Source organism: Castor canadensis, chromosome 11, assembly GCF_047511655.1.
Source record: "Castor canadensis chromosome 11, mCasCan1.hap1v2, whole genome shotgun sequence".
NCBI classification, from domain to species: domain Eukaryota; kingdom Metazoa; phylum Chordata; class Mammalia; order Rodentia; family Castoridae; genus Castor; species Castor canadensis.
The window spans coordinates 1,881,333-1,909,183 of NC_133396.1; the positions used below are offsets into that span (position 1 = coordinate 1,881,333).

A 27,851-nucleotide genomic window follows, 5' to 3' on the forward strand; every position below is an offset into this window, starting at 1 on the left:
AACAGCCCTGCTCAACCAGATGACCCACAGGCTGTGTCCTACTCAAGGCCAGCTTTCCCAGGTTGCCACAGTGCTGCAGACCCACTCAGCTCCACCATGGTCAAGGACAGAGGGAAACCAGGGAGAAGCCAGAGGCACTGAGTACAACGAGGACATTCGCCTGTGTGGCACACACTCACCTGGGCAGATGGGAGTGCATTCACCAGCCTGACTACCAGCAGGAAGGGTGGGACCCCCAGGCCAGAGTGTATGTGTACGTGTGTGTATATGTACGTGTGTCATTCTGGACCACAATGTCCTAAACCTGAGCCTACTCAGCACAGGGCGCCTACAGTGCTAGCAGGATGGGGAGAGAAACCGAAGCAAAGCTGCCCTAGGAGCCCCAGGGCCATCTGTTGCCTTGCCACAGACGCCCTTGACCAGCCAGCCTGGGGCAGGTGATCACAGTTGATTAGAGTAACAGTCTGGGGTCCCGCTCCTTGGCAGGAATTCAGAAGGACAAAGGGAGGACTTAATTTGGGTTTCTGTTTCTGTAGCCAAGAATCTTCCAGCAACCTCTAATAGCAGGGCAGGCGAATGGGGGCTGAGCTGGGCACCCTGCCATCTCTCCATCCGGAAACCCAGAGGGAAGGCAGTGCTGACCCTGCCCAGTCACACCTGGGGGTTTGTCCTCCCTTGGCTGGGGGCAGGGGGAGCCTTTTTCTTGCTAAAAAGGGACACAAAGGCCCCAATCAGTCACAGAGGCTGGGAGGAGCCTTGTGGCAGTGGGGGAGAGGGGTACCTACCTGCAGCTCCTTGTCAGAGTACTTCTGTGGGTTCTTGCTGCCCTGGCTCTTCTTCCGGAGCTTCTTCAGCTCAGCCTGACATTTGTCCAGCGCATCTCCTTTGCTCCTCTGTTCCGTCTGGTATTTCTTCAGTGCGGCCTGAGAGCCCATGGCAAAACATAGAGGCCCATGAGCGTTGTGGGCCACTTGGCTGCTCCCTTCCTCTTCCCTCCCTGGCTCTCTAGACCACAGCAGACCCAGCGAGGCTGCAGTCAGGAGTGGGGAGGAGGGGTCCCAGCTGCAGATCTCAGCCTGACCCAGCTGATTTCCCTAAAGATGGAAATCAGGCCTGGAGAAGGAGCTGGGCCTCAACCCCTGCTCCTGATGCTAAGTGTAAAACTGTAAACTTACCCAGTAAAAATGGCCAGGAGCCACGGTCCCACTCTTTCCTGCCACTAACAGGCAAGGACAAATGGATAAGGACAGAAGTGCTCATGTGGGTTCTGGAGGGCAGCAAAGCTATATTATCAGCTTTATGATAACTGGCTGAGAAGCGGAGGTGCCAACCATGGGGCACTCAGGCAGAGGGGCTCACTTGATGGGAGCCCAGAGGTAGCTGAAAGCCTTTAAACTGAGGGAAGGGTCTAAGAGCAGAGGTGGGAGCTGGAACCTGCACACAGGCAGCCCACAATTATGGTGCAGGGCGCACTTACACTCAGGTACCTGGAGTCCAGCTCCACCTTCTGCTCCAACTGTGTGAGCAGCTCGTTGTGAAAAGACTTCAGCTGGACAGAGAGAGAAAACAGACCCACAGTCAGCTCTGACATACAGCACGGGAGCAGGAGCCAGCTTACATGCTGGTATGGCTTGTTCTATGAGAGGAGGACCCCCTCATGGCCATGTGGGCCCCAAGGAGTCAGGAGACTGCTGGGAGTGGGCACTGGGCAGAAGTCCCAAATGCCAGACAACCTAGCCTTCCACAGCCTCAAAGATCCTATTTTCCACAGGGAAACAGATGCCACCTCTCCCATCCCTCTGCTGGCCTGTGTGGGGATCAGACAGGGGCTGACAAGGCAGGGCGTGAATGGAAACAGGGATGCCTTCAGTGACTCCTCACTGTAGACCAGATGCTGTAAACCAGCGTCTCCACGTTATGCTGGTGTATTTTGTTGGTCTGCGTAAACCTGACAGTCAGGGGAATAGAGAAAATCTAGGCCCTGGCTGGGGCTACCACAGGGCACACATAGCTCTTCCCTGGGGCCAATGCTCCCTGACTCCACATGGCCCCCAAGGCCCAACCTACACACCCCCTCCCCCAGGGCCCTCCTGTACCCTGGGAGCTCCCCAGTCCTCTCCAGGGCTGCTGAGCATGGCTCAGGCGACCTGTGTGTCCCAAGTCCAGGGCACATCTCTGCCTATGAGTGTGGCCACGTGATTACAGAATGATCACAAGTGAACACATGGCCAAAGCATACCAGCTCTTCAACTGATGTCTGACCACCTTGCCTACCTGCACTTGTCCCTTGCACCTGAGGAAGGGACACCAGACACCAGACTTACCATCTCTTCCAGCTGGTTCTGGATCTGCCTGTGGACTTCAGCCATCTGGAAGAGGACATCTCCTGGACAGCAGGAAGGAAAGAAGTAAAGGAGGTTAGATATCCCACACCACCACCTGTGCCCCCACTCTGAGGGTAAGCACTGGACAGCTGCAGGCTACACTGGGATCCCATGATGGAGGGCCATGGGAGGTTCTGTCCAGATCCCCCTAGGGAAATCTGTAATCTTGTACAGGGCTTCTGGGATCAGGGCCAGAGGGGTGGGGCAGGCTAGGGGACACCAAGAGAAAACAGAAAGGACTACAATGACTCAGGTCTCACATGCACAGACTGCCTGGCATCCTTGTGTGTGGGGGGACCTCAAATGTCTACTGAAACAGATGTTAATGACAAAGGCAAGAGACAAGGAGTGCCTGTATGCACGTTTCAACCCAGGCGCAGCTGTGAGTGTGAACACGCATCTTCGCAGACGGCACAGTCTCTCAGATGCCAGTCACCACCCACCCGTCGTGGGCCAGGCCAACAATGCCCAGAGCCCCACACAAGAGTGGCCAAAGCTCCGTCATGGAACATGAGGGCACACAGGCTGGGCATAGGTCACCATTTTGTCTGACCCCAGGGGCCTCACCTCCTAGTTCCATGGTAACAAAAAGACAGGCTGCACAGAACTTCCAGGCTGGCTCTGAGCCCTACAAGATGCCGACCGAGGACCACGGGCTGTGGCCAGGCACACCCTTTCTACCCAGGGAGTGCCAGCTCCTCTGGAATCTCAGCAGGGCTGGTGGGATCCCAAGACCCTTTAAGAGGCAGGCTGCTGCCCTGGATGAGGCCCAGCAGGAGGCCTGGTCGTGAGCACTTGGCACAGCTCTGGCTCCTTGAATGTTTCCCCAGCATTACAGGGGCACCAACTTCCCCTTGGCCCACTTGCAAGGGAAAGAGAGACATCTAAACTGTGGCAGCGCAGAGGTGAGCAGCTCTTGGAGACTTTCCAGCCTGGATGTTAATGAGACTCAGCTCACATTCACCAGCCTGTGGGGCTCACTCCGGGCTGGGTAGGTGTCTGGGTCAACTTGATGTTGGGGGCAAACCCCCCACCCCACATTCTGCAGAGCACTGGCAAGCTGCTACACACATGCCTCCCACCTCCCACTTCTGACGGGACAGAGAAAGGAGCAGGAGGGAGGATGGAGAGGGGGTGGGGCAGATGCAGTCAGCACATTTCTTCTTTTTTAGTTGGATGGTGTCTGAGTCAACAGAGCCCACCTCCAAATCAATGCTCAGAGGAATGCATGGCACCTGCCCCCAAGACCCTGAAGGCTGCCTGCTCCCCTGCAGCATGAGGGACCCTGCCTGCCAGGCAAAGGGTTGCATTGCCTGTGTACAAAGCAGGCTGGGAACGGTGGTCTAGACTAAACGTGACTGATCGGCAAGTATTTGCTGAATAGCAATTTCTGGACCCTTCACTGACCATGTGCTGCAGACAGAGCAGGAGAACCTGTCATGGACCAGAGGGCAGGTCACTTTCTGGCAAACCCTGTCCCTGAGATCTGCCCAAAACAGGTCTTTTCTTTCCAGAGGTCTCTTGGAACTAAAGCAGGCAGGGCACCACTAAGACCCCCAGTGCCCATCAAGATCTTCCATAAAGCAGAACGAGTCCTCTGACAGCCCCACAGGAAGCCCTAAAAAGATGACGTGTTCCCTAGGACCACAGCTGAGCCCTGAGTGTCACTTCCCCTCCTGGGAGTTTGTCTGGGCTCTGGAAAGGCCACTTTCTCTGGAGCCATGTCATGGTTCCATGAGCTGCTGGGCTGTTTTCACCCCAGTGACCACAGGGAATCAAGACCAGAAGATTTAGATAAACAACCTTTATCAGCACAATGTGAGAAGGCCCACTAGCCTCCTGGTCCTCAGTGACCAGGACAGAGCTGCCTGACTGCAGAGGTCAGAGTTCCACCCTGCTGGCTCACACCTTCCTCACAAGGTTGCTCTTTGTGGTGGAAGTGCATGCAAGACAGCTGCCTCAAGCTGTACGCAAACTGCCTCATTCAATGGGATAAATGTTTATTAAGCACCACAGATGCTAGGGCCAGAAAGCCCAGCACAGGTGCCCACCCAATCACTGGAGATTATGTCCATCCAGCTCCAAGCACCAGCATGAGCACAAGCCTGGATGCTGCCGTGTGGCCCAGCACCACAGTGGAAGATGGCCTCCAGGAACTGCACTCATGGGAATGAGAGACCTGCTGCCACTTCAGAGGCCTGTAATGGACAATCTGAAGCTGTGACCACAAATGACCAGTGGTAATCCACCTGCTGAGGGGCAGGGAGGCAAGCCTCAGTTTTGCCGGCACCTGAGGACCCAAGTCCCACTCTTACCCCATAGCTCCAAGTGCTCAGGGAAGGGGCCAGGGACAATAGGGGGAAGGAGGAGACCCCTGCCACCACCTTGTTTGAAGGGAAACCACCAAGACAAACACGCTGAGCCTGGGGAAGGGGTGTCTGCAGGCACAGACTCCACAGGAGGAGCCTCAGAGGCTGCCAGCACACTCACATGGCCACCAGGCATTTCAGCTGGGACACCACTGGTCATCAGGGTGCTGCTCTGTATTTGAGAACAGGGTACACAGACAACCCAGGCCTCCCCATGTTCACAGGCAGGACCCAGAAGCTGGGAGACAGTGAACCATTAGCAGCTCTGAGGGTCCCCTATTGCTTTCCCGTATCTGTAAACCCACAAGGATGATCTGCCCTTGCCTTTGAGACCAGGAAGCCCCCAGGAAGGGCCCAGGTTTTATCATGTTCCACTGATTTGGGGGTCTTGAATCCATCTTCTGCTCTCAGGACCCAACAGACATCTGGGGATTGGCCTTAACCAAGGCCAAGGGACGGCAGGCGATCACAGCAATCACCAGGACTGGCCTGCGCAGGGGAACCTGCTCAAATCCTTGGCCTTCCCAGTCTTTTCCTCAACCTTGGCTCACAGACACCCAGGCCTCTGGCTGCTGCCTCTGCTGGCAAAAGGGGCTTCAAGTCTACAAAAAAGGGGTGAAGTATGGAGCATTCCCTGCTAGACATCTCCCTGCAGTCTAGTGCCCTCAGCTTTGCCACATTCTGTAGGCCCCGGAGTCACACATTAGTGTCAAGTTCAAATGGAAAATACACATTCGCTAGGAAGCCGATCAAGAACACCACTGGGGAACACTACCACCAGGCTGCAAATCCTTCAATAGGAGTTGGAAGGCCAAAGGTGTGTGACAATTCTGGCAAGGTTCTGACCAGGTGACCGTGTCAGAGACTCCATGGGACAGCCGTCACCACTCCACCTGGCTTTGTTGCATTCAGAGGTAGACCCCAGTGTTCCTACCAACTGGGACTCTCCAGCTCAGAGCCCCACACCAAACGGTGGGCATGCACATGGGGGGACGCCCAGGAAAAGCTGTACAGAACCGGGTGTGCACACGGCCCTGAGCTGGCTGCAAGCCGGTGCTGTGCAAAGGCAGCCCACACAGTGAATTTTTAAACTGCATTTTACAAGCAGCTGCAGGAAGCCATGTGCACGTGGCATGTGAGCGTGCACAGCCACTGGCACTTAACTCCTGCAGCGCTATGGGTGTGCCACGTGGGCTAGAGGGAAGGCACTCCCATTCCAACTGTGCTGAGCACCCCGAGAATCAGGGAGCAGTCAACGGCCACAGGCAGTGACTTCTGTTAGATGAACAACTGGCCCTCATCTGCTCCTGTACTCTTTCCAGGTCCACAAAGATGGACTATGGAAGGGCTTCGGGGCCATTGGGGAACCACACTCTGGGGAGACATGAGGCAGAGCTCTGTGGTGGTCAGATCTCCCCAAGCCCACCTGCTGAGGGGAGGCCTCTTTTGAGGCAGACTCTGCCCATCCCCAGGGACCCAATGCCTGGGGCTACAGCACAGGTGAGCCCTAAACTTGAAAAATCAGGTTGGAAATGGGAGATGAGCAAACGGCAAGTGAGCCAGGGTTAATCTGCGAGGAGAGCCGACATCTGACAGACCAATAGGGCAGAGAGTGTCCACAGAGGTGACCAACAGGCAGATGTGAGAGCTGGGAGGGGCAGAAGCCTGTCACAACCAGGGCAGTGAGTCAGCCTCCCTCTGGCCAGAGCTGAACAGGAACCGGGGCGGGGCAGGGCAACATGGCTCAGGGCAGTTGGGGGCTGGAGTGTTTCAGCCATCCAAACATTTGTGAGTTTGGGAGGCAGGAAAGAAAGACCCCAGTAGGCAAACGTGGGTGTCACAGGCAAGGCGTGTCACCTGGGACAAAAACAGACAGACACACAGAGAACAAGGCCACACCTTCCTCGTCAACTCTCTACCAACGTACAGTGTGAGTCAAGTAGCCGAAAGGTCAGCCACCGGTGAGTCATGTTGCTTGTCACCCCCACTCTAAGTTTTAAAGAGTTCTGATACTATCGAACACGTAACCTGGAATACGACCTCATATTTTGAGGTTATAAGAGTCCAATTCAGTCCTCTTGGAAATGTCCCCTCCCCTGGAACAAGCCAGGGGCTAGAGCAGCCAGGTGGAGGCCAATAGGGTAGCCAAGCAATCACACACAGTACATACATGTAAGCATGCATGTGCCTCCTCACAGGTAACAGTGAACAGCACAGTCCCTAATGGTGTGTGTGACACTGGCCCATCGTGCCTCGTGTGACCACGCAGAACACTTGCCACGTTCTTGCTCCTTACAAACCAACTGGCCAGGGAGTCCTGCATCCTGGGGACTCACTCCTGTGTAGCTGACAAGAAGGGACACTGCCTCAGGACCCAGGCTGGGCCTTGTCCTCTAGCCAGGAGACACTCTGGAGTTGGATGAGGCTTGGACAGAACTGTGGCTCGGCAAGCAACATGTCACCTGGTGGAGCATATACACTGAGTCCTGGCTCCTTTGGAATCACAGCAGGGCTGGTGTGACTCTGAGACAGCCCCCACCCCACAGGCAGCACCCGGTGGGATCCTTCTCTGTCCTCTTAGCTAGGCCAAGCCCGTTTCCCACCCAAACTGACCCAACTGGTCAGTTGGGCAGAATTGCCCAGGGCAGTGGGGTACACAGGCTCACAGTAACCTGGTCAGGCTTCTCACCCTTCTGGCCACTCCTGCCACCTCACTTGTATGACTCCATTGCTCAGTTGGCTGCTGGCTTCCTGCTTGCAGAGGAGACACTTAGAACTCAGGTCTGGTGTCTCCTCCTCTTACTAGGGCTGACTAGGGATGGCTAGGCTGGGTGGGCACACACGCCCCCAAATCAGGGGGCACAGGCCTCCAAGGGCTCCATCCTCAGTCTTGCAGCCAACCAGAGAAGCAGGGGGAAGAAACCCAAGGAGCAGCCCCGTTGTACCTCAGAGGGGCTGAGTATCCCAGGACCTTTGGGATTAATGTCTAGCACCACAGAACCTTGGGGACACCACATGACACCTGTGATTCTACCCTCCTCCTGGCCAGCTTTGTTTTTTAAACTTGTGATGAAACGCATGTAAAATTTACCACTTCTACCATTTTAAAGTGAGCGATTCAGGGACATTCCAAAACATTTCCTTGCGTTCCGAAGAAACCCACACCCCATCTATTCAAGATAGATGGTCCTTCCCACCAAGCTGTATTTTATCTCTGTGGACTTGCCCTGCCTTGACCTTTCATCCAAATGGACCATGCGTAGGAGACCTCGTGTATCTGGCTTCTTTCACTGAGCACAATTTCCCCACAAGGCCCACCCATGTTGTGGCAGAGGTCGGAATATCCTCCTTTTTCGTGGCTAAGCAATATTCCACTGAATGGAGAGACCACATTTGTTTGCCCACCATTCACTGACAGCGTCTGGGATGCTTCCATGAGGGGTTATTCCAAATAATGCAGCTTCAATAGCTCCATTTAAGAAGCAGTTCTATGGCAACCCAAAGTTCTACCTGTGTAGATCTGATAATCATTCATGAGGGTCTCCTACTTGCACACAATCAGAAAGTCTGCCAGCAGTCAGAGCCCAGGGGCGTGCAGACTGCAGGGTCTCACTCACCCCAGCCGTCCCCAGCGACCATCTGGGGTGATCACACCCTTAGCCTTGGCATTCCTCCAGCTTGAAGCCTGCACACCCCTTGATCACTCCTCAGTGGAGAAGCCTGATTTGGCAGCCCCTTCCAAGGGCCTGTCCACCAGCTCCTGGGACAGCCCTGTCCCCATCCCTGCCCAGAACTCTCCTAGTCCACAGGGAAGACAAAGCAAGAATTGGGCAAGTTGCAGATGCTAACGGGCGGATACTCCCAGGAGGCTCTACCTTCCTGGCAGGTCTGAGGAACCTCCTGGCGGCTGCAGGCCTGTGTGCCCTCAGCCATGCTTGGAGGTATTGTGTTGGTGGCCCAACCCGGGCAGGATTGAGTCTGCCAAACCCTGGGATCCTGAGTGGGGGGGATCACCAGAGCCCAGTCACATCTACTTCTCTTCCTCATTCACTTATGTCACTGTTACTACAAAAAGTTCTCAGCTGCTCCTTGAGAGTATGAACAAGCTGTGTTGTGTTCGTCTGTACTGCCAGCTACTTGGGAGGCTGAGACGGGAGGATCGTTCACATAGGAGGTCAGGGCCAGCCTGGGAAACATAGCAAGATCTCATCTCTTATGAAACAATGAAGAAAAGAAAAAAGAATAAATGGTGCTTAAGAACAGAGGTGGAGGTACCTAGCAATCCCTCATGGAGCTCAGGACCTGCCACAGCAAGGGCTGGCCCATGGCTGGAGGGACCAGATGTGCCCATGGAGGGAAGCAGCAGAGCTTGGAAACCAGTGCCTACCACCATTCAGTCCCTAGCGAGCCCGGCACAGGGAAGAAATGGGAGACACCCAAGGACGTACAGGCACCATGGAAGCATGAGAGAAGCGCTGAGCTAACCGTGGGTTGAAGGTAAGTAAGGGACGGGAGGAGGGTCCAGGTCTGTGCTGGGTGTGGGGGTGATGCAGCCAGGCAGGGCAGCCACGCAGGACAAACACCCTTGGGGTATAAGACTGTGAGTGTGAACCAGACCGGCTCAAAGGAAGGGTCCTCAAGACAGTGCAGAGACTCTGAAGGGAAGCCCCAGGTGAGGATCACAGGATGGCAGGCACTGTGTAACAAGTCACTTGTCCCTGACTGCTTTCACAGCTTCTGGGAAGAGCGTGGTGGAAGCAGCTGCCCACCCAGACCAGCAGATTTCAAGTACTTTCAGGTGGCTTTACCCAAGTCCAGGGACATGTGAGACGGGCTGTCTGGCCTGCAAGAGGAGGTTGGGAAGACCACTGAAGCTTGCAGCAAAGCAGAGGGGAGGGCAGTGGGAGGCTCTGGTTGTCCTGGAAGGCAAGGGGTGTGTGGCCAACTTCGGTGTTCCAGGGATACCTGTGGCCGACCACGGCATGGAGGCCACAAGGAGAGGGCCAGGGCCAGGGAGAGCAGACACAGTGAGTTCTGCCTCGTCGCTCATCCCCGCCCTAGACCCAGCACAGGTGTGGACCTCGCATCCTGCCTGACTCAACGTGCACCAGGAAACCTCAGGCACAGCCTGACTCTGTCGCACCAATACTAGAGAAGGCAGTGGGCAGGTTCTACAACCACACCCAGGGGCTCCCAGGAACCGCCCTGGGGCGACAGGGTGGGAAGCGGCCAGGAGATCAAAAGAGTGCAAGTCACGCCTTTGCTGTTTCTTCTCTGTGACTTAGATGACCAGACCGCTCTCTCTGAGCCCAACCTCTGGAACCCGTGGGAAAGCTGCAAGAATAATAAAGCACCTTGGCTGCAGAAGCTTTAGCTTTCTTCTTCTAATGTGTATGTATGTACACATGCACGCACACACACGTGCTGTATGCACACACACGTATATACACACATGTGTACACGGGGGGGGACACACAGGTGCACACAGGCATGCATACATGTGCACACTTCTTTTCTGAGCCAAGTGAGATTTAGTTGCAGTCAATGTGACAATACCCCCACCCATTGCTTCAGCCTCTTGCTACATCTCTCATGGCCACCCTGACACAGAAAGGTTGTCATTATACCCTTCCCCAATTCACAGCGCACCAGTGTCCCTCCGATGCCATCCGTGAGCTTGTCCTGACTTGGCACACACCGCACTTAGTGGGTACTCCTGCCCCTTTCTGTCTTTTTAGTAAGCACTCTATTTATCAGAACTGCTTTATAAGCATTTAAAACAAATACCAATGTATTAACTGTGCACTGTGAGGAGTGACCCGGCCTCCAGCACACTGGGATCTTACCTTTCCTCCGGGTGCTGGGAGTCTCTGGTCTCTTTAATGTAAGAGGGTCTCCTCACACAGCATTTTTCACAACAGTGGCACATTAGAATATTCAGTATTCAGACCTTTTTTTTTTCTTCCAGAAACTACATTATGTTCTTATAAACTGCAGATGACAAGAAACTGAGGGGGAGCGTGGATCTGGGAGGCTGTGAAAAAGGCAGGGAGGGAGTGGGGCTCAGCACCTCGCACACTGCTGCCTGCAGAATCTGTGCAAGCTCCCTATCCTTTCCTGTAAAGGCAAGGGAGTAGCAGACTCTACTCAGGGCCCTCCAGGACCAAAACGAGACTCCTGATCCCAAATGGAGCAAGGGCAGGTTTGAAAAAGGACACATTTCTACCAGGGCAGCACTGTCCAGGCCTAAGCCGAATGCTCAGTGAACCCTGCACAGGGTAAGGATACCAGGGCTAACCAGCTGGCACAGCTCTGGGCCACTACAGCACAGGTCTTGGCATATTATGTGTAAGGCCACTTGACCACGTGCAGTATGGTAATCCCAGGATTTGCCTGTGCTGGGGGCTCAGGTCCCCAGAACACTGGGCTCACCATAGCTGGGCAGGTCTCCAGGAGATCAGCATCTGAGAGGCAACTCAAGTGGCACCTAACCCAAGAAGCTGTAGGGAAGCTCACCGGGGTGGAAGAGAAGGTCTGAGAAGTGGTTTCTACCTCTGAGGCACACAGGGTGGCTAACCCCCAGCTTGGGTGGCATGGGGAAGAGGTGGGCGACAGTCATGGGGAGAGGAGTCTAGCACCACATTTGAAAGGATGGTCCAATAGCCCAGGCTTCCAGAACTCACTAGGCCCACAGCAGAACTTCCTTTCCCACCAACATGAATCTCAGTCCATTGTCTATCTGCCCCAGACAGAGGGTGACCGAGGTAATGGACCCTAAGCACTGCAAGTCTGTGGGGAGGGCTGCAGGCCTGGGCCTTCAACAGACAGCAGCTCCCTAAGAGGATGCTATTTCCTTAGGGTTCGGTGTGGATGTTGCACCTGCCACCCAAAGTGTCAGAAAGGGGTCTTCCAGCTACTGGGATGGACCACTATCTAGCAGAACAAGGGCTTGGGGACATTTGGCTTGGTTACCTCTGGGCATGGCTTCCCACACGCTGAGCAGCCACTCCTTGGACACCTGCTTCCTCTGAGCAGGAAGGGTGAGTGAGGCCTTAGAGGAGAAAAAGAGCCCAGCCCACAGGCTGGCTGAAGAGCAGGTCCCTCCAGGGATGGGGTGGTGCATCACAGGGCTTGGAGCAGGCACTGCCCTCTTCTGAGCCCCACCTGGCACCAAGGTCAGACGGATAAGTGTGGGTATCAAAGCCAGAGAGATTTCATCTGTATCCCAAGACATGCTCAGGGAACCACAAGGATCAGTGCAGGGTCAGGGGGAGAAACGCTCCTGTGCTGGCTGGCTCTCCATATTATCAGGCCAGACTAGAGCTGCTCTGTACCTCCCAGAGGAGCCCAAGGGGCCTGGAGGATGGTGGGAGTCGAGGAACAAGGACAATCCTGCAGGCTGGGCTGGTCCTCTGTCATCCTGGACTCTGCCCTGGGCCCTCAAGGCACAGAGCCTGGGAGAGGGGGTGTTGGTTGTAGGTAGAATGGGCAGGTGGAATGAGGTGAGTCAGACCCTTCCCTGAGGTGTGGAACACTGGAGTCCCAGTCTAGGGGATCCCCAGCCCTGCCTGGCATCTGAGGACCAGTGAGGAGAAAGCCGTGACTTGTAGGCCATGGCACTGGTGTGTGTGCCATTGGAGGAGGGGCTGGACCTCCCCACTAGGCTCTGCTCAGGTTATGGCTGATGTTCTCTGAACCTCCCTGGTAGGCTGAAGCCAGTGGAAACAAGCTGGAAATGGACCCCAAGATGGAGCTGCAGGACATGGACAGGAGGCACCTGACCCGGACTCTCTGGATGCCAGTCCCTGAAACAGGGCAGACAGGCTGGCAGTAGGGCACCTGCTGCTGGTGACTGTCACCAGTGACCGCTACAGGCACCAGAGCATTGGATTCTTGGGCATTCCTATCATTTTGGAGATGCCCAAACTGTCATCCTCTATCAGTGGCAGAGGGTTTCCAAGGCAAGGGGTCAGCTGTTCAAACTTGGCTGTGAGCACACATCACCTTCCAGAACCTTCTGAAGCAAATATCCATAATGCTCAATGATTTTGGTGGCTTCCCGAGCGGAAAGGCACCTCCGAGAGCTAATTAGCATATGCCTGAACAAGGCACGAATATAGAGCTCTCATTAGGCAAAGACAGACAGCTGAGGGGGCTGCCAGGGTGTCGTGCTGTTAGAGCCACCAGGAGAGGACAGAGGCCAGGCTGGAGTCGAGACAGACAAGGGACCTCCACTCAGGTGGCTGTGACCCCCGCCCTCCTTTTTGCTGCCCTGAAGCCAGTGGCTTCCTTGGGAGAAACAGGACTGTTCTCCCACTACTTAAGAAGCCAGAGTGGAACGGGGCCCCGGGGGTAGTGGGGCGGGGGGGGGGGGGAGAACCTACAGAAAATCGATGGCTGTGTTGCCATGGTGATGAGAGCAGACACCCAGACAGCATTGCTTACAGTCGTGTTGTTCCAAAACAAAACAAGTCCAAAGAGCCACCTGGGTATCAGTGTTGTGTCAACAACTAGACCTTGACACTGGCGGCTGTGGGGGAAGCGGAGGGGAGGGGCAGCTGAGGCTTGCCTCTTCTACCATCTGCCTGTCCTTAGCCACGAGCCATCACCTGTACTGTTCCAGCTAAGGTCCCTGGACATTGTCACCCGGAGTATGTTCCCACATTACGTGCAGGGGTTCCAGGCTCGGAGGCATCTGTCTGTCTGATGGGGTGGCTGCAGTGGGCTGCTACAAAGGCCCACAAGGACAGAAGCTTGGGGGGACTTGGTTGATCGGACACCCCACTCCCACCCCTCCCACACCTGCAGGTGAGCAGCCAGGGCCTAAGCCTGGTTCCAAAAGCAGCAGGAGCAGTCCTATCAGAGTGTCTTCCTACCTTGCTGGTCCTCAGTCCTGTTTGTCTTCTCCTCTGCATGATGTCTGTGAGGAGATTTAGGGTTTTTAGAGCATGGAGGGTTTTTCTATGATCCCACTTCTATTTGGTCCATTCAAGGCACTCAGTGACCAAACTCTCCTGGTAGTACAAACCAGACACCCAGGCCCAGGAGGCCACCTAAACACCCTCTATTTTGGTAGGGCAGGCCCTGGCCCAAAGCCTGGAGTAGAGTCTGCTGCGTTCTTCTGGGTGAACATGCCTTCTCCAGCCAGCCACTCCTGGGGATCCAAGTGTCTCACCCTGGTCAGCAGTGCTGCTTGTCAACCACACGTGGCACTAACCCCATGAGCCCTGGGCATTTATTCCAGGGCTGGAGAGTGGAGGTAGACTCAACCGCCATCCAGGAACACACTGGCCAGTGGCAAGAAGACAGCACCAGGGAAGTCCCTTAGAGGGCAGAGAGCCAGCCACGGACAGGCACCCATGCCCAGTTCTTCTGCAAGGCCCAGCAGAGCGGAGGCCTCCCCACCTGTGCATCCCAAAGAAGGGGCTTCTGCAGAGTACGAAATACTGAAACTTCCTGTGAGTATCTCCCAAGTCTGTTCAAGAACCCCAGCTAACCTCCAGATTTGACAAAAGTCCCATCCTCGTGAGCAAGGGACCAGGCAGGTGCTGGTGGCTCACACCTATAATCTGAACTACTTGGGATGCTAAGATCAGGAGGATCACAATTTGAGGTGAGGATGAGCAAACAGTTTGTGAGACCCACCCTCCCAACCAATAGTTGGGAATGATGTCATATGCCTGTCATCCCTGTCATGCAGCAGGCTGAAGTCAGCAGGACTACAGTTCCAGGCCAGAACAGGAAGAAAAGTTCATGAGACTTCAACAGAAAAGGCTGGGCACATTGCTGTCATCCCAGCTACAGCAGGAAACATAAAAGAGAAGGATCGCAGTCCAGGCCACCCTGGACAAAAAATGAGACTCTTATCTCCAAAATAACCAGAGCAAAAAGGGTTGGAGACATAGCTCAGGCAATAGAGAACCTGTCTAGCAAGCATGAAGCTAAGTTCAAACCCCAGTACCACAAAAAAGGAGAAAAAAAAAAAAAAGGCAGGAGAGCATAACCTGTGGGCTGCAGTCCACTGACTGACCTCTAGCCTCTGTGACCACTAGTGTCCAAATTTTCTATCACCTGCCGGCATAGTCACTCACTGTCCATGGCCACCTAAAGATGACACTCCAGGGACCTGCACCCCAGGGACAAAGACTTGCCCACAGAGGCTCTGGCCAGCACCTATGCCCCAGGTCACTACGTGGGCCTGTGCTCCGAGGGCAGCCAGCACCTCACCGGCCTCTGTTTGCATTTCCCTCCTTCACCCTCTCTGGGAGCTGGAGAACACAGAACACAGCAGGCATGGTCAGTCGACCCTCAACTTGGGGCACATGGCTGGCCACAGGCCTGGGGGCTGCAAAGGGCCTCCACAGCTCTCCAGTGGGCCTGGCACCTCAGGGGTAGATTGGTTGTCCCTCAGTCAGGGTGGTGGTGGCCTCACACTTTGGCATTCACACTCTGTGAGTCTCCCTGGGGCTTTGCTCTGCCACTAGAGGAACAGGGTTTAAAGGGCCTGGTGCTTTCTGCCTCTGCTAAGACCCTGGTCACAGCCAAGACTCCTCAGAGCTGAAGAGCCAGCAGAAGCCATCAGCCATCTTCACAGCATTAACTCCCTCTGCCCATGGCCAGGAGACGGCACTGCCCTTTGCCATCAAGAAACAGTTTGGCTGCAACCACAGGCCAACAGTCCTCATTTGCTCCCGATCAGAAACCCCTGCTCACCAGCACAGAGACCCCACGGTCACTAGCCCTGGTGTTCTTATTGATATTCCCGCCACGGAGCAGACCCAATGCTGAGAAACACAGACTCATGCTGTACAGGCTCTCCTGCCATCACAGCCGCTGCCCAGGCTTGGCAAATCCAATTAAGACTGTTACTAATCTCCCCGACAAAGGCTCAATCCCGCCCCACAAAGCTTTCAGTAAGGCCAGAGCTGGCAAGCTGGAGGCCAGGCCCCCCAACAGACTGCAGGTCACCTGAGCCCCCTGGTCCACCAGCTCCAAGGCCTCGGCTACCAAACAGGGTGGCGTACCCTCCTACCCAATAGCTGACTTCAACACATTCAGTGTCCACACAGCATAGAGCATAAGGTCTTGTGTGCAGCCCTCATGAATCCACCCAGGGATGGGGAAGGGCCCGGGGTACAAGCGTCCGATGGCTTGTTCACCGGCTACTTCTTCAACTGTGTGGAAGGAGCAACCCTTGCCCTTGTTTCCCATTGTGGGGAGGGGCTAGAGGAATAGTGGGGGACCTGGTGTCATTAGTTGGGAAGAGAAGGCTGCCAGTAAGAGTCCTGCTCCAGAAAGGGAGCCCCACCCAGGGTGGGCATGGCCAGTCCCTCCTAAATTTCACTATGGTCCCTCTGGCTGACACTATGGTGGGTAAGCAGCTGGCTACCATGGAGGCCCAGCATCAGCCAGGACCTCGGCCTCTCAGGCATGTGAAATCAACACAGCTCCTGCTGTGTGGATCTAATTAAGGCCTCCAAACGGTGCCTTAGCAGGAGGATTTAGCAGTCTGCAAGGCAGGTCTCCACTGTTAGGGTCTGACAGCAGGTGACATATCCAACACTGTCACACGTCCAAAGGGGGAGCGGGAGTGGTGTAGCTTGGTCACAGCTTTCTTGAGACCAAGGCTGGAACAAGAACACAGAGTACCTTACAGCCTCAACAACTATAGGTCAGAACCAAACGGCATCTCCATACCACCTCATCTCCATACCACCTCGGCCAACAGAAGCCACTGGGGAAGCCTGAAAGCCCCTCAGGTCACACAGCCAAGGCCATCATTCCCTTGTACCTGCCCTCCCCCCCCCCACACTGCAGAGACACCACACGCAGGAATGGGCCACCCAGTGCCGCTAAGTGAGGCTGACCATGGGGCAGCAGCTGACACCTGCAGTCCCAGGACAGTCTCCACAGGGTGGAAGAGTGGAACACTCGGCTCTGCCCATCACTCCAGGTTAACAGGCAGTGGACAGCAGGAAGTGGCCAGGCCACAGCTTCTTCAGCAATTCCATGACTTAAGCCTGTCTTATAGTTCAATGCAGGCTTGGTGCCACCCCTTTGTGAGCATCTCTGCTCTGAGGCTGTGCCCGGCATGGACCTCCTGCCAGCCTCAAGGTGGTACCCAGGGAGGCCAGGCAGACAGCAGGGCCCAAGCCCAGGCCTGGGGCACCTGGCAAGCACACACATGCCCTGTGATCACAAACAAGTGTGCTGCAGGCACCGGCAGGTACAAAGAGGCCCATCAAAGGACAAGAACACAACAGAGGCCTCCAGAGACAGGCAAGGGATGAACACAACAGCACAGCTTAGCTGCCAGCCCTGAGCAGAACCTTGCTGGGTGAACGGGAAACACACCCACAGCTGAGGCCAGAGGCCAGCTCCATGGGCAGCTCAGCTGAAGGAAGAAAATCAGGTACTGCTCACTACAGCAGTGGCTTCACTTCCCACAGCATGCCTTTCTGAGGAGTCCACAACACTGCACCACACCAGGGATGAGCCAGGCAGGCTACCTGACCCCCTTTCCACCTGGGTGATTCTAGCACAGAATGCTGGAGCCACATGCCTATCTGCTCAGTGCACATACAGTACCAGCAGCATCAGACTCTTGTCCCTACTCCCACCTGTCTTCCTGCTTCAGTCAGCTCAGGTTCAGCCTAGTTCTGTGCACCTAGTTGCCTTGGGCAGAGGAGCCAGGAGTCTTAACTACAGGCAGCTGACCAGCAGGTGGGATGAGCTCAGGTGTGTTGCCTGTTGGGGGAGAGGAGTGCGATCAGCAGTACGGCTGCTGGTGAGGTACGCTGGACAGGCACCGTCTGCTCAGTCCACAAAGCACCAAAACACCACAGCAACACCCATGGTGCTCCCCACAGTGTCCATCAGCAAGGCTAGCTGCCTGCCCACCCTCTGCCCTGCAGCCTCCACACCAGCCCCTCAGGTGCAAGCCACTGCGGAGATCACGAGACAGAAAGGGAGGAGCTATAGCATCTTACCAAATCCTAGACCTTCGAGTCAACTGTCATAAGAACATGGCACCTGGGCTGGGAGGTAGCTCGGTGGTACAGCGCTTGCCTAGCATGCGTGAGCCCTGGGTTCGATCCCAGCACCAAAAAAGAAAAAAAGACAAAGAACATGGCACCTGCACAGGGCTGGAACCAGCTACCAGGCTCAGCTGGCCTCTCTCGGGCCACTATCCAGTCTCCTTGGCCACCGGGATGCCCGGAGCTTCGGAGCTGGTTTCAGTCCATATTATCTGAGCACCAAAAACCCCAAGGAAGCCAGCAGAAGGTGTACACCTGAGGACACACAGATCAAAATGCAGTGAAAGCACCAGGGTTCACCTGTGCAATTACATTTGCCACAAGCTGGGGATGGCACGGGGGCATGCCACGACAGACGCCGAGGCTGAGGAGCCTCTGACCACAGACAGACAGAAGAGTAGGTGGCTGCTGCCTAAGGCATTAGAAGAGCTGTGAGAAGATGCCGGAACTCGGAACCGCCCTCCATTCCTTCACTAAGCATCCTGCCATATCAGCAAAGCCCCAAGAGTCAATTGCAGAGACTTTCTCACTGCAGGGAAAAAAAAGAAAAAAAGAAACACTCCAAGTGAAGATGAGAGGATGCTCTCTGTGAGTCTGCAGACTGAGGCTCGAGGCCACCACCCTAGCTGTGAGGCCAGGGCTGGAGAACAGAGAGACCAATAAGACCAAAGGCAGACGCTGCCCAGACCACTTGCTCATTCCAGAGGAGAGAAAAAGAACAAAGGGTCAGCTCTGGGGACTCGTTTGAAGCAAAAATGACTCCCTGAGCTTATACTGCTGTGGACTGGGCCCTCGTCCAATAGCAGGGAGGAGCTCTGCTGAGACCTGGGGTCCACTTCTGAGCAACACATATCTGTTAACATCAGGGATAGTGCTGCTTGACACCCTCACTACTCATAGGAAGAACAAAGGAGGCCTGCGGCTCAGAAGGGAACCAGGTTGGTGTAGGGAGGCAGCCAGCATTGGCCACAGCCATTATGCAAGGGTCAATGTGGTTGAATCCTGTACCATCCTAACAGGGCCATCAACCCAGCGAGTAGATTGGGAACCACAGGAAGTTCATCCTAGGTGGGAAAGAAAAGGCAAGAAGAACTGGAAGAATGGAAAGGGGTAGGGACCAAGCACAAACAGGAGGAGGGATGGAAGTAGCTAGGTCAGCTCCGCTGCTGCCTGGCAATTCTTGCACATTCACAGGGCCACCAAGGGGCCGGGAAGGAGGTCACAGCAAGAGGATAGGTGGGATCCCCCCTTTGCCAGCTGTCAAGATGAAATCACTAAAGGAAGGTGTGATGGTGCATGCCTGTAGCCCCAGCTATTTGGGAAGCTGAGGAGGAGGACAGTTTGAACCCAAAATTTCAAGACCGGCCTAAGCAACATAGTGAGATCTTGTCTTAAAAAGAAAAAAAGAAAAAAAAAATATTAAACCACTGAAAACCTAGCGTTCAGCTGTGGGCTGATCTGGCACCTGCACAGACCTGAGATGCCTTGTCACAGTGACATGGTTCCCAGAGCTCTGGTTCACCCCCAAGACAGCAAGGACATTACGTTTCATCTCTCCCATTCTGGAGCAGTGAGGACAGGCTGAGAAGAAACTGACCAGAAATGACTGAAGTGTATATACAAAGAGGAGGGAAGAAAAAAAACAACTAAAAGTGAGACTAACTGATCCAGGGAATGTTATCTCACCATAATAAAGTTCAACTTATCAGATACAAGATTTGTAGCTGTACAACACGTACACACTTGACAACGCAGCCTGCAAACACACAAAGCAAAAACTACCAGAGAAACCAGTGAGCCACCATCTTGGAGGAGTGAGTAAGAAGCAGGATTTCACAATGCCACAGAGCCTCAGGCAACTGTCCTGAAGAGGACTCAGCCTCGCTCAGAACAGCAATAACTCAACCTCTAATTAAGGGGAGAATGGAGAAACAGATGGCTAATTATGTGTTTATGGAATATTCTACAGCAGTGAAAATGAATGCACCTGCTGCTGGCAACAGTGTGGATGGATCTAAGACAGACTGGGCAAATCCATCTCTCTGTAGCTGACACTCGATGGTCCAAGGTCCAGAATTTGTATAAGGCCCTGGTTGTTTGAAGCCCTGCCTTCCTCCAAGGTCTGGCCTGCTGACCTTTTCTCCTCCAGGCTTTTCATGTTTCTGAAAAAACTTCTTTTTGGCTGGGCACAGGTCACTCACACCTATAATCCTAGCTACTCAGAAGGCAGAGATCAGAAGGCGTTTGGTTCAAAGCCAACCCAGGCAAACAGTTTGTGAGACCCTATCTTGAAAAAACCTATAACAAAAAAGGACTGGTAGAGTGGATCAAGATGTAGGCCCTGAGTTCAAACCCCTGTACTGCAAAAAAAAAACAAACCAAAAAACTTCTTTTTGTCCACCTCAGTCTGTGACCAGATCTCCATTTTTTCCTGCACCCCTCCCAGCAGTCCCCCATCTGCTCATCTGGGGATTGCTGCTCTGGTGAGCCCTGCAGATTGAAAACCACTCCCATAATCAGGTGACAGCTTTGTTCACCCAGCCCCATCCCTGGATTTAAGAAATTTCAGCACATCCAAGACAAAGACCTTAAAACCTTCCATGGAGGGAAACCAAACTTGTATAAGATAAAATGAGTGTAAAAATGGCACTGCACAGTTACATCACTGAACCTGCAAATTCAGCAATAATCATTTCTCACGTGGAATTTAACACAGCCAAGCCATTAGGGCCAGGTAGGAAAAATCTGCAGATACACACGGCTCAAAACCATTTCCCACTTCCCCACTCAAGACTCTTAAAGGAAAAACAAGACATTCCCCCACAGAGGGAGCAACACAAGAACGGAGAAGATGAGACCCAGAGAACAGGGGCTCCACCTGGGGCAGGAGGCCTCCGGTGACCAGGAAGGTGTCCCTATGCACAGCCAAGCAGCCCAGAGGACTGGAGCTAGAGGATGTCCTCCAAAAGGAGAAGAAAAAAACCACAGAGACAGATGAACTCAGATAGTGGATGGCAACAATGAGTCCAAGAGCACAGTCTGCAAAACTCAAAACACAGCAAATGGAGACCCTTAGAAGTTCTAGAGAAAACAAAGTTGCAGTACCAAAAGTTATAAAGTCATAACAAAAATCTATTTGTAACAAAAATCTGTTTGCTATAACTAAAATCACAGAGTGGTAACAAAAATCTTTGTACTGTCTTACCTCCACCCCCTCCAAAAAAAAAAAAAAAAAAGAAAAACAATCAACCAATAGGACTGCACTAAATTGAAATTCTTTTTTTTCCCCTAAAAACACTGTTGAACTGTGTGTGGCTCAATGGTAGAGTGCTTGCCTGTCACCCTGGGTTCCATTCCCAGTACCGGAAAATAAATAAAACTGTTATAAAAAATGAAAGGCCAAGCAGATTGAGAGGGAACATTTGCAAAATATACATCTGACACAATACTTCTACTAGAATATACAAAGAGCTTGTATAAATCAACAATAAAACCAAGACCCAAATAAAGTAAAGGGGGAAAGACGTGAACTGACATTTCACTGAAAACATGTGGCAAAGGAGTGAGAAGACGCTCCGCAGCTCTGCCGAATGAACGAGGGAAATGCAAGTTTTAAAACATCTCAAACAGCCATCAACAGGCAAGGTAGAAACAAGGTGTGGCACATCCATGCAGCAAACCCGATGACCCAATGACTCAAACCACAAGCATGCAGACCCCAGGAAGAAGGATGCATACTGACTGACTCCATTTACATCAACCTTGAAACACACTAAGTCACAGAACAAGAGAGCAGTCAGTGCCTGGGGCATGGCTCAAGCAGTAGTCAAGGCCCTGGAGGAGGAAGGGAAGAACTCAGATTGTGGGTGCCTGGAGATGGGACTGGGCCAGGAGGGAGGGGCCCCAGGGCTTTGGGAGAAGCAGACAGGTGTGCCATCTTGATTATGGCAACAGTTATATGCACATGCCAAAACTCTTCAGCCTACACTCAGATATGTGCGGCTTTATGGTGCCTCAATTATTCTTCAATAAAACAGTAAAAGCAAGTAATCACAATAAACCATGCAGAAAGGATTTGTGTCATCATTCAGTAAAGTATTACATGAACTTCAGCAAAAATTATGGTATTATATTGTTCAGGGCAAGGAGGACAGCATAAAAAGCTAAGTGCATCTTAACAGTTCATTAGACAATGTCTACAGTTAAAAAAAAACCAAGAAAGGCTAAACCTGTCTTTTAGATATACAGAAGCAAATAGTAAGAACACCATCAAACTAAGGGCAGCTGCCTCTGAGAAGCAGGTCCTGGGCAGCAAGAGAGGTGGTACTGGGGTTTGAACTCAGGGCCTCACACTTACTAGGCTGGCACTCTATCACTTGAGCCACTCCGCCAGCAATTTTTTGGTTGGGTATTTTTCAAGATAGCGTCTCGTAAACCTAGGATGGCTTCGAACTGCCATCCTCCTGATCTCTGCCTTTTGAGTAGCTAGAATTACATGCGTGGGTCAAGGGCACCTGGCTTAAAAGGGCTTATTTTTAAATCAAAGTTGTGTTGCTTTAATAAAAATTCTAACTCCCAGCCATTTGACCCAGCAATTCCACTCCCAAGCATATGACAGATACTTTCTCCTTGCAGCCACAAAGTGGAATTAACAGAATGGACCACATTCTGTTTGACCATCACACAGTGGACCATTATTTGGCCATAACCAGGAAAGAAGTTCTGACACAGACGCCCACACAGGCGAGCCTTGAAAACATGCTGCGTGAAAGAAGCCATACACACGAGGTCATATGCTTATATATGATTCTGTCTCGGGAAACATCCAGAATGGGCAAATCCATGGAGACAGAACACAGATCAGTGGTTGCCAGGGGCTGATGGGCCCCTGGGGAATAGATGAGAACTGAATGGGGATGGGTTTCTTTTTTTTTAGGTGATTAAAAAAAAACTTGGAGCAAGATACAGATAAGGTTGCAATCTCTGAGAATATACCAAAACCCACTGAACTGTCCACTGTAAATTAATGAGCTGTATGGCATATGAGTTTCCAAAAGTTGTTACCGAAAGGAAAAAAAATTCAGCAAGACTGGCATTTGGCTGGCCATCTCTATGATCTCACACAGTAGGAACTCCACTATTCACATCACCGCCAGGAGAGATTTCAAAAACCCACACAAGACAGGCACAGTGGCTCATGCCTATAATCCTAGTTACTCAGGAAGCACAGATTGGGAGGATCATGGTTCCAGGCCAGCCCAGGCAAAAGTTCTCAAAACTCCATCTCAATCAATAAGAGCTGGGTGTGGTGCACACACCTGTCATCCCAGTTATGCAAGAAGTGTAAATAGGAGGATTTGTGGTTTAGGCCAGTCTTGGCATAAATGGTGAAACCCAATTTGAAAATTACCTAAAGCAAAAAGGATTGACTGTGTGGCTCAGGTGGTGAAGTGCCTGCTTAGCAATCGCAAGGCCGTGAGTTCAAATTCCAGTACCGTTTAAAAAAAAAACCAGCCCTGACCCCCTACACACACACACACACACACACACACACACACACACACACACACACACACAGAGCAGCTTCCTGATTCAAGTTGGAGCCATAAGCCCCATTTCCCTGCTACCCACCTGGCCCTGCAGTTCCTCACAGACCCCAAGAACCCTCCAGCAGGAAGTTCTAGAATTTCTCTAGGGTCTTGGGCATACCTACCTCTCACTGCAGGGTCACCAGGGTCTGGATTTCTCTTGGGCAGACCCTCACTTCCTCATGATAGCACAGGGAAAAGGTACCTGGTAATTTGCACAGGACAAGAAAGTGCCTCTTTCACAGATATACACCGGGAAGGCCAGGCTGCAAGGGAGGGTACCTTCTCCAAACTTTACAGACCCAGACTCTGGCTCAGATGCTCTAGGATCCCAGTCAGCACAGTAAGAGGTTCTCTCTAGAGCCATCAGCAATGGTGAGAGTGACATGGCCAACAGCTACCATCTACATGAGCTTGGCCCACTGTCTGAGGACTTCTCACCCTGATATCCCACTAAGACAGGTCATGTCCATGAGCAGCCTGGTCCCCTCTGCCCATGGTTCTATCAGTCAACACAGCAGTCTCATGTGATTTCAAGATCACAGGAATCATGAGACCAGAGAAACACCCCAGTAGACCTTGGTGTCCTCAAATGAGGGGGTGGTAGAGATGACTGCAAAGTCCTGTCATCCACAGCCTGACTTCTGTCAGGAGGTACAGTAGATGTGGGAGCAGGCAGAGCTGTGTGTACAGGATCTCTGCCCACAAGCCACAGTGGGTGCAGACAGAGGCTGCTTCTGGGAGTTGGACACAGAAAGAAACTCAGCACTCCACCTGCCAATATGATCCTTTAGCGAAAGGAGCCACCAACTCCCGAAGTGAAACAGAACAGAGGAGAAGAGCACCAGCCTGACCCTGACATGTCACATTCATTGACTTCCATCTGAGTGTCTCTGCCTAGTGGCCTTGCTGGCTGCACATGGTGAGGACCATCTCCTAGAATGTCAGATTTTGCAGACATAGAGAACAAAAGCATGTCCTCTGTGCCTGGAGGCTGGAAGAATCCAAGTGGTTTTATCAGCGACCCAAGGCCAGCCTGCTGAACACAGCCCACCAGAGAGTTGCAAATGAATGCAGGCTGGGCCGCCGCAGGTGTGTGCCACGGACCCAGCATCCCTGTGATGGAACAGAAATCTCAAACCACATGATATCTCGCCCTCCATCAATAGGACCATGGAAACATGACTTCCACATTTGTGTCCCGTGATGATCTTAGTAATATGAACTCTTTGTAGAACACTTGAAAACCATAGGAAAGCAAAAAGAAGTAACAATTCACCTAGGAATTCTACCTGTTAAGGCTTCCGGGTCTCCTCCTTTACTGTGGGGTATGTGTACATGTGACACATTTAAGCAAAATAGATGGCCACCATCCATGGGTTTGCATCCTTTTCACACATTTTCACTCCAGGATCCATTCAGCACATCAGTCAACACTATCACTGCAGTCTAACTTCCCATACCAGTCTCCCCTGTCTGCCACTCAGCTATGTCCTGAACACCATTAAACGTGGTTTTGCCTGCCTCTCTTCATCCCTGAGTCATGCTCTTCAGAGGAGACAGCGCACAAGTGTGAGCTCTAAGCAGCACCCAAGGCTACCAAGCACCCTACTTTCAGCCACGGGTACCACTTACCAGCTCAGATGGTTATTGTCATTTAAAAACTTATGTAGGTAAAACCTGATTCCAAACAGAAGGACTATGACAAGACAGCGCCCAGCCCCGCCTGGGTACATCTGAGACGTGGGGCTTTCTGTCCATCTGAGGGTCTTACCAAGTTCCTTGGAGCCCTGGCTTTCACTGGCTAGCTCCCCCATCTTCACCAGGGCATCAAAATAGCCTTTGGCAGCGAAGGTCACACCTGAGAGAGAAGAAGAGAGAGTGGTTACTTCCATCACAGGGATGGGACAGGATCCACAGCAACCTGGCGTACAGCTGAGGCCACCCCTACACACACAAGCAAGGAGCACTTGACTTCATTTCTGGTTGGCTGTTACCCTCTTTTTTGTTGATATTATTTCGTTCTCATCATGTGGGCTCCTTTTATTTGTAAGAACACAGTGTACCGTGCAGGTCCAGAGCTATTCAAGTCACACCACAGAGCATGGAGCCCTGTCACGTGCTGTTTGACAAGGGGGAGGGAGCACTGCTTCAAGTACGCTTCAGGAAACAAAGAACTGACCCTGAGTAAGAACCCCGTAAACACAGAACGCAGGAAGCCACTGATTTACCCACACATCCCAAACCAAACTCGAAGAGAGGGAACCACTGTTCGTGGGAATAGGTGCCATGGCACAAAAACAGACTAAAGGCACAGCCTGGCCTGCTGCAGCGAAGCAAGTCAGAGGCACCTGTGATCCGGGTGTGGGAAGCTCAGTGCCTGCTCATTCTTCCCCATGCCAACCCAGAAGCTGCTGTCTAGGAGAGCCCAGTGCAAAGAGCAGCTAGGTGTGGGCTGCTCCCATGTCTTGTGGGATCCTCTCAAACTCTTGGGGTGTCTAGCAAACTCCTGCGTCCAGGGAGGGGCCCTACCTTCCTGCCCTTCAGGCTGCAGAAGGACGAGGCAGGCACGCCTGGAGAGCAGGGCCTCAGGGAGCAGCCTCCAGAGGCATAATTACAATTTCTAATCTGTTTTCTACAGAACCCAGTTAGGGGCTCATAACCGGGCACTTGATCAAATTTATTTATACAGTTTTCAATTAAGTACACACAATTTGTTCTGCGGCACAAGACTGCACCCCCCAGAGGACCGAAGAGCTTCTGCTTACTGCCTAGGAGGGGTGGGCTTCTTAAAATAAGTGAAAGAAAAGCAAAAGAACAGAAGTTAGTGTTGGTAGCTTGGATATCTGAGCTCAATCCTCCATGAGACAATCAAAGAAAACAGGAAGAGGAAGTAACCCTCCTGATTGTCCAAACACAACCATGACAATCACGTGAGGAGCCACAGGGGAGGCGGAAAGGCCTGAAAGGAAACCCTTGTCAGAGCATCAAAGAGCTGGAGGGCACAAATCAAAGAGGAGGAGATGGCAAGCCCCAGCCTCCACCAGATCTGGAATGCAGGACACCTGGAAACAAAATTCCACTGACCCCAGGGAGAGCCACGCAAGGGAAGAGAGAACCTTTCATTGTTTATAGGTCACCAATTGCCCCTCAAATGGTGGCTTTGAAAGGAGGCATCACTGGTCCTCATCTCTGCGAGGGGAGCCAACCTGGAACTTCTAATTCCTGTAGTGGTGCACACAGATTGGCCTAGGAGCAGGCAAAATACTGGCCACATTCAAAGGGCCTGGAAATCAGTTTTGCTTGGAGAATCTGATCACAACGTAACTGGAGATAACAGGGTTGCCTAGGGCAGAAGCCTTCTTTACCCAGATCTGGGGCTGTACCTCCCCTTCCTGCTTCCATTCAGAGGCCTCTTCCAGCATCCAGAGAGAGGCAAAGCCAGCTCTTCTTAGGCCACATGAGAAGTGAGCAAGGCATCACTTCAGGGTTGCCAACAGACACAGCTTCTCCCACGAGGGCAACGACACTGTCACCACTTGCACACCAAACCCAAGGAGCTCCTCCTGGATGGTGGTGCCATTGGCACAACCTAGGATCTGCAGTGTCATGAAGCCCATGCAGGCTGGCTCTCTGCTGCCTGAGGGGGGATAGCTACTTAAGACAATTCCCAAGGGACAGAATCCCCATGCAGAAAGCAGGTAGGTAGCCTTTCTATGCTCTGAGACCCCACAGGTCCCTGGGGCTGCATTGCTGAGCTTAGGGCTACAGAGAGGGGAGGGTGGGGATGAATGCAGCCTTCCCTGGGGTATCAACCAGGGACTTGTGTAGCACACTGGCTGCAGAACCATTTTTGTGCATGTTGCAAACAGAGGGCAGTGTGAAGGTGCCTCATCTTCTTCACGCCCACACAGAATACAAAAGCCACCCCCAGAGGCTGTGGGTGAATGCAGTGGGCTCCAACAGATGGGGACTGTGGAATCCTCTCCCCCTGCAGTCCCAAAGAGGCCACTCCAACAGGGTCAGTCCCACCCATATCAGTCCATCAAAAGTAAGAACCAAGGTCTGAGAACTCAGGGGCAGAAGGCATGCAGGAGACCTGGTAGACCTGCACCTCAGAGGTGGGAAGACCCTCTGCTCCCACACTGGACATGATGGGTGATCAGGTGGGCATGGCAGTGGCTGGAGAGTGGACAACCCCACCTGGAGAGATGACAGACAAGAGGCTACAGTCAGGAACAGGCCCAGGGCTCAGTCAGGAGCTCTGGTCCCAAGAGATCACAGAAAACGGTGGAGAAAAGAACAAGCTAATCAACTCTAGCCCTCTCCTTACTGCCTCTAACTCGAAGCCCAAAACTGGACAAAACTTCACCCCACACATGGGGGCCACTACACAAACAAGTTATGGAGAGGGTAGGAAAGCAGTGAGTGTTTGGACACACACAATGACCTCCCTGCAGGGGGCAGAAGGTG

General features: G+C 52.9%; 1 protein-coding gene across 4 annotated transcripts in view; it reads right to left on the reverse strand.

The window, feature by feature from the left end:
* The window catches only part of Baiap2 (BAR/IMD domain containing adaptor protein 2), a 72,719-nt gene that overhangs the window by 28,226 nt on the left and 16,642 nt on the right, over positions 1–27,851 (reverse strand). For all 4 annotated transcript variants that reach the window (XM_074044920.1, XM_074044923.1, XM_074044922.1 and 1 more), the window contains exons 3-6: positions 25,153–25,239; positions 2,325–2,386; positions 1,478–1,549; positions 786–923 (exon numbers count right to left, since the gene is read on the reverse strand). In XM_074044920.1, coding sequence (XP_073901021.1) covers positions 786–923; positions 1,478–1,549; positions 2,325–2,386; positions 25,153–25,239 — 359 coding nt within the window. The remainder of the gene's footprint in view (positions 1–785; positions 924–1,477; positions 1,550–2,324; positions 2,387–25,152; positions 25,240–27,851) is intronic.